The 6,588-nt window shown below is 39.7% G+C and overlaps 1 protein-coding gene across 13 annotated transcripts in view; it reads right to left on the bottom strand.

Moving 5' to 3' along the window:
* The window catches only part of TRDN (triadin), a 242,223-nt gene that overhangs the window by 149,499 nt on the left and 86,136 nt on the right, over nt 1–6,588 (bottom strand). For all 13 annotated transcript variants that reach the window (XM_052781181.1, XM_052781173.1, XM_052781170.1 and 10 more), the window contains one exon: nt 2,513–2,572. In XM_052781181.1, coding sequence (XP_052637141.1) covers nt 2,513–2,572 — 60 coding nt within the window. The remainder of the gene's footprint in view (nt 1–2,512; nt 2,573–6,588) is intronic.

Below are 6,588 nucleotides of genomic sequence, written 5' to 3'. Positions count from 1 at the left end.
ATTGTGCCTAAGGAATCTAATGAGTGGGACACTGCTCTTATAAACTCAAGCAGACAGAAATTCATATCTGGTGTAAACAATCCCACAGAAAGCCAATATACCTATGTGAAAGAATTTTCTATGAGAAAAATTTCTTTTTCTCCTTCACAAATGGCAATACCGGGACTGACAGAAGTGATTCCTGGTTTGAAAGTATTGCAGCGTCAGGGTGACTGTAATTAAATTCCTTAGCGGAATTGCACTCAGATCTCTTTGTTTGGACAATGTAATTTACCATAAAATATATAAACCAATAAAAGGATAAAATATAGCCGTTTTTAAAGCTAATTGGATATTAGGATTATTAAAGGGACTTAGTGTGCTGGTGTTTTCCCCACATTTATCTATTCAAGAAAATGAATTACAGCAATATTTCAGTTCACAAAGGCCAGTGTGAAATGAGCACGCTGCCTGAGAAAAGCAGTGACAAACACTAACTGAGCAGTGTTTGGTGGCACTCTCCTCAATGATTTCTATAAAAAGCACAGAGCTGGGTGTACTTGGCCTTTACCTTGCTTCTCAGAGACACGGTCTGGATGTTTCAGCATTGCCTTTCACAGCTTGTGGGTTGACTGAAGCTTGTTTTGAAGGCAATGCTTTATTTTACCTCCCAGAAAAATGTATCAGGCTCCATCATAACAACCATTCACAGCATTTAACTTCAGATGTCGACAAAGGACTTAGCAGGTCCAAAAGCAATTGCTTTACAGGTGGAGCCACGGGTGGACTTTTGGAGGCCCTAAATTAAGGGGCTGTCCTCTTCCTTCTCACCTACAAAGCAGATGATTTAAGCTCCTTTATGACTTATTTCCACTTTCTGGGGCCTCAAGCTGTCATCCTCGCTGTTCACCTCTAAGGCCAGCTGACCACCCAATGACCATTGAACATTTTTCAGCTGTTTAACCTGTGGTTTCTTAGCACAACGCTATCACAGCACACTGAAATGGCACAAGGCAAATATTGGGAAGCAAGAGCAGACAGTCATGTCTTTTATCTTCTGAAATTCAAGTCACCACAGACTTCCCTCTCTAGCTCCCTGCTCTCCTTCATGGTCTTCCCAGTTTCCTCATAGCTGGAAAGGTCAAAACTGAAAAACAATCTTCTCCAAAACCCCCTTCCCACAGCGGGTCTGCTCTGCATTAGAAGAGTGTCAAGCAGCCCAGGGAGCCATCTGGAAAAAAGGGCTCTGACATGTGTCAAAGCTGCTTGCAAATGTCAGGAGAACTATAAGAGAGATCTTGAAAATCTCCTTGCAAGTCTTTGTGTTGTGATTTATTAATGGTACAGCTATGTAAAGCCAGAAACGGGGTGAATCAAATTTGGTACAGGGAGTTCTTTTTTAAATCAAAGCATAACTGAAGGTCTCTGGAAGGTTTTGCTAACTTGTCTCCCACTCTGAGCCTAGACCAGTCCCTCTGTTTATAACTGGCTGTCTTTAAAAGTCCTAGAGGCAATATAATACTTTGGTCTTTTTTAACGGAACCCCCCCTGTCTCTCCATGTCGCTCTTTGAGAACAGCAAATACAAACCCTCTCCCTCCAAATTCCCAAGCTTGTTCATTTTCCGTCCAAAAAAATCTGTGTCCTCCTTCTCCCCATTTTAAGAGTCTCTATTTCTCATCTGCATCCTTAGGACTTCCCAGCTCTGACTGCACCTGGGCAGGTCAAGAGAGGACCTAAGCCACAAGGTAGAGATAAGAAAACACATCCAATTCAGAGAAGTACCAGTGGAGAGCTTCTTGAGCAAATAACCGACTAAACAAAGCTTGTAAGGCTTAGCGTGTCCTTAAATATTCTGTCCTTGACTCTTTTCATAAATATTGTTGCTTATCATTCCTAGGGTTATGTCCTCCCTATAGTATGTCCTCTTGCACTGGATTTCAGAAGGAAGAGTGTCCATTAAATAAGGTCAGGGTAGATTGACTTAATATTGTGAGACAATGCTCAGTCATCTTCAGTAGCTCTAGCTTCTTTTTCTGGCTAAGAATTAAGTGTCTGTGTTAGAACAGAGTAGCATGGAGATGTGGGAAGAGAGGAGAAAAAGCACAGAAGTGATGGATCAGCTAAGAAATTTTATATACTCAGAACAGCAATGGCAGTTCTATTTTTGAAGCATTCTGGGGTTAAGGCTTGCTATTTGTGGGGAAAAAACCCAATAAGCTATTAACAATAAGCTCCTTCCTCTTGCATCTCAGCCAAAAAAAGCACGGAGAATTTTAGCAATTTCTATAGCCTTCTATTGACTCTACTTTTAACATAATCTTAATTTTAATTCATGCATTGTAGACAGAAAATTAAAAGCTTTAATAATACAGCCATTAGCTCTTATGCTTTATTAAAACTATTTGCACACTCTTCGTTGCACTTGTGAGACCTTTCAACAATACAAAACACACTTCTGATACATAAAGGAGCAGAAACTCTCAGGGCAACAGAAGAATATTAGAACAGATTTCAATGATGTAGGAAAGTACCTGGATAAAAATCCCCTTGCGCAAACATGTCAATCACATAGCGACAGAATGCATATTGATCTAACAGAGCAAAAAGAAAAGAAGAGTAATGAAGAAAGTAAATTTAAAATGTTGTTTCTTTTTAACAGTGAAGATAAAGCTTGGCAGTGCAGAGACACATTTCAGGGATAGGCTTACTTGTAAGTTTGGGGTTTTTTTCCCAGCCTTCAAGTAATTCACATGTTCAGAAAGAGGCAATTTATTGTCCAGATCTAATTCAAGCCTCCCAGCCAAGAACTTCAGAGCTACCAGTGCCCCAGAGCTACCAACTCTTCTTCTGGTTTGGCAACACATAGCGCCCAGCCTCAGTTTTGGCATACGGCCTGACCCCCCGCCCCAGTACTGTGCTGCCTGGTCACTGGGCCCAAAGACTTTTTCTTATCCTTGAAGATCCATTTCAAATAGTCACAGCCAGGTGATAGAAAATTCAATAAAGTTTTATATCACAGTATTTTGTTAATATTGTTTTAACAGTATAATCAATATGTACATTTAGTGAATGGGAATTTAAAGAGAACTCTGTGTACTTACAATCCTGCAGCAATGCAATTTTCCACAGAATTTTATCATTTCACTACAGAATTATTTTCCAAACACTAATCTTTACAAATATATATATATGTATATATTAAATCTGGATATTTAAAACTATGCTATTCAGAAATTAAGGCTTCTGAATCTAAATTCAACTCTGATTTCAGAAATCTTGATTGTCTATTGATTTCTGCTATATATAAGCAGATTTGAAGACCTTAATAAAAATTTTTAACATTAAGAATGGTGAAGAAAAATTACCAGTTGTAACTGAGTGCAAAAGAATTGCAATAATATTGCTGGATTCTCCAGTTGGCCAGAAAAAAGCACGTTGTCCCACTGGCCTCTGAGGGACATTAGCTTTGAAAGTTAACGCTGATGGCTAAATGCCAACTCTGGTTAGCTAAATTAGTTCACATCAGTCCTTGAGTTAAGCATATTCATCCATCTGTCCTAGACTGTTCTAGCACACTTCCTAGGCTACTGATGTTGCATCTGCCTCCACCTCCAGTTGCATCTCCCTCTTACTCACCTACAAAGCCACTTACTTTCTCTTTGCCAACTTCAAAACAAAATCATGCAGCCTTCCGAATGCTTAAAAATGTTAATAATGGCATAAGCGTCTTATTTAAATGCAAAATGACGGTCCCAAGTATATAACACTGATTTTATTGTTTGCTTTCTTAGATAGTTCACTGGACCATCAGTACTAGTTGATGCTGACACATTTATGTGATTGCTGCTCTGTTATGTTGACTGCCGTAGAAGCCCTTGGCTGGAGAACTGCAGCTTTGAAGTCATGATTTCCTATGCAGTCGTAGAAATTAGGAAAGGGTTTACAATCTCGGCAAATATCCAATTGTTTCTACTAGTCGACAGGAGCCCACGCAGCTATTTCGTGTTACTGAGATGGCGAGGTTAATACCAGTCAGTGTTGTAGAACCTGGGGCAAAGCTTTCAGGACGTACACAGGGATGTGGCTATAAACACTGCTTTTAAAACCTCTAATGACTATTCATGATAGTTTCTACTTCCATATTTAGGAATTCAGATTTATCATTCTGGCTGGCTCCAGCTTTGGATTCCATCCTTAAGGAACCTAAAGAATTTGGCTGCAATATCTGCCCTAAATCTATGTGCTAATTTTCTGAAAAAAGTAGCAACGTATGTGTCAGAAAACAAGTATGTACAAATCTGTACTCTCGTTAAGCCCATCTAAAGCCACTGAAGTCGGCAAAGTGTTTGCACTGACTTCAAGGCACTTGCAAATCGGGCCTCAGTGAGTCAGTCTGTATTAATAATTAAAATGGACCAATGCCAATTCTTTAGCCCAGAAAAAGCAAATGGGAGGGCACAGCTCCTGCCCACAAAGCTGAGTTTTCCTTACCCCTCTTTTGCCAAAACAAGCTGCCTTCATCCATGCTGCCCATTGGGAAGAGCCCCTGGATGGTTTTGGGGCATTGTATGGAAGACTGCTAGAAGGCATGGGACAAAACTGTCAGGGGACACAAGCTGTATGGACAATCACAGGACAGAGCACAATCCTATGATGGTTCTATTTAGGTTATGATATAGACATAGCCTGAGGGCTTAGCAGCTACACCATTTCATTGATATTAAAATAATCCATTTTTTAAACATAGTAATATAGACCAGGATTAAAATAGACTCTGGGTGGGGGGTTTTTTTGGTTGGTTCTTGGGTTTTGTTTTGTTTGTTTGTTTGTTTGTTTGGTTGTTTTTTTTTTTTTTTTTTGTGGAAATGTAACTTGAATAAACTTTAAAAAAAAAGCTTTAATCTTGATTGTACCTGAGAAGAAAGATTTTGTATTAATCTTCTCATAGGAGTTCTTTAGTAACTCAACCCCTGAAAACTGGGATTTATAAAAAAACCTGAAGGCAGAATGTTAAATTCTGAATAACAAAAATAGCATTTCTACTGTATATGAAATAATAAGGTGCACGGTAACATCCCATTGAAGTTCATGGGAATTCTGCCAATCAGCAAAGATTGAAACCTAAGGAATTTTAAATGAATATGATTTTGCAAATGTCTCTTCATGGCTAAAAATTCATTTTAAGTTAAACTCTCCTGTTGAAAAGAAAATTTCACACTATCGTTTTCACCTTATAACTCTGTAACAGTGGCACAGATATTAATCCGAGTACTACAAAATTATGTCAAAGTTTGGGACTAGATTCTTATTGATAAAAACAGGCATAGATATTTCTGTCATTGATCTCATCTGAGTTACCCTAGGAGATGACCTATCTTTTCTAATTTGAATTTGAGTAAGGAATGATGCAACAGCAGGGACATCATAACAATCCTTCTGTGATTACTGTTATATTTTTCACATTGTTGCAGAAAAAATGGCAGAAAAACTCCCTTGAGCAAGGGAAAATAAAAATTGCGGGATCAGGAAATCTTGGCAAAATCAGATTGACTTCAAAACTATGTTCACCTTGGGTCACAGTGGGACTGAAAGATAGAACTGAAATTTTCTGTGAGCATCCAGCTGGGCAGCAGCGGCTTACAGTGGAAAAAAGGAAGGATGGAAGTAGAAAAGGCAGCTTGCACTGAACGTGTGCAACCCTATCTCCAGTGATAAGGGCAGTTTAAGAGGCTCCTTCCTTCCTCCACTCCAGCTGCTCATTCCCACTTTCACCTGCCACGGTTCAGTGCACAGTCACCGTGGTCACTCTCCAAAGCAGCCTTACAAAGCGATCTGTTAAGGTTTGATGTTAAGATGGATCATTTTGCTAATATTTATCAGTTAAAGGGAGGAAAATTCAACCACAAAAAAACCCTAAACAACCCCCCACCCCCCACTCTCTATTGCTCTCTGTAATCTTTGACCCCTACTTAAAATATTTTGCTGTCAGGGAGTAAAGTGCCTCATCCGCACACCATTGCTTTTTGAGAGCCTTATCCTGAACGGTATGGAGTGGAACTTACTGCGCACGGAAACTCTGTCAGAGCAAACAAAAACTGAAAGAGATTCGCACCTCCCAAGAGGAGCTCAACAATTTGCTGAACTTTCCCCTTGGTCACAGCAATCGGCATGAAAGATGCTGCTTTGGTTTTATGCCTCAAAGGTTCCAATATTTCAAGTAAAATCCAAAATTAACTAGAATACAAATAAATGTTAAAAAATGCTAGTTCAGCACACTATGCAGGGCAGAAAGGGGGCTATGTCTCAAAATCTCTCAGATTTCTAGAAATGTATAATTTAGGCAACTCCTACGGGGTCCAGAGCTGATGGTTATGAAATTCTGAGACAATCTGCCCAGGCAGATTCAGATATCCAGGCAGGGATGGCTGCTTTGATGCTCAGGCGTAACGATTTATCTGTGGTGATCAGCTGAAAGGATCAGATAGGTGTGCCACGCAACGCTGAGCTGCCTCTATTAACGTCAGAATAATCCTGTGCCTGCAGCGTGGCAGTTTGCACAGAAAGCCAGGTCCTGCCGCCTTCATTCAGCCAAAATTGTACCTAACAC

Source organism: Harpia harpyja, chromosome 3, assembly GCF_026419915.1.
Source record: "Harpia harpyja isolate bHarHar1 chromosome 3, bHarHar1 primary haplotype, whole genome shotgun sequence".
In the NCBI taxonomy this organism is placed as follows: domain Eukaryota; kingdom Metazoa; phylum Chordata; class Aves; order Accipitriformes; family Accipitridae; genus Harpia; species Harpia harpyja.
Note: the sequence above shows the minus strand (reverse complement) of the source record. Positions and strands in the feature narration are given on the sequence as shown.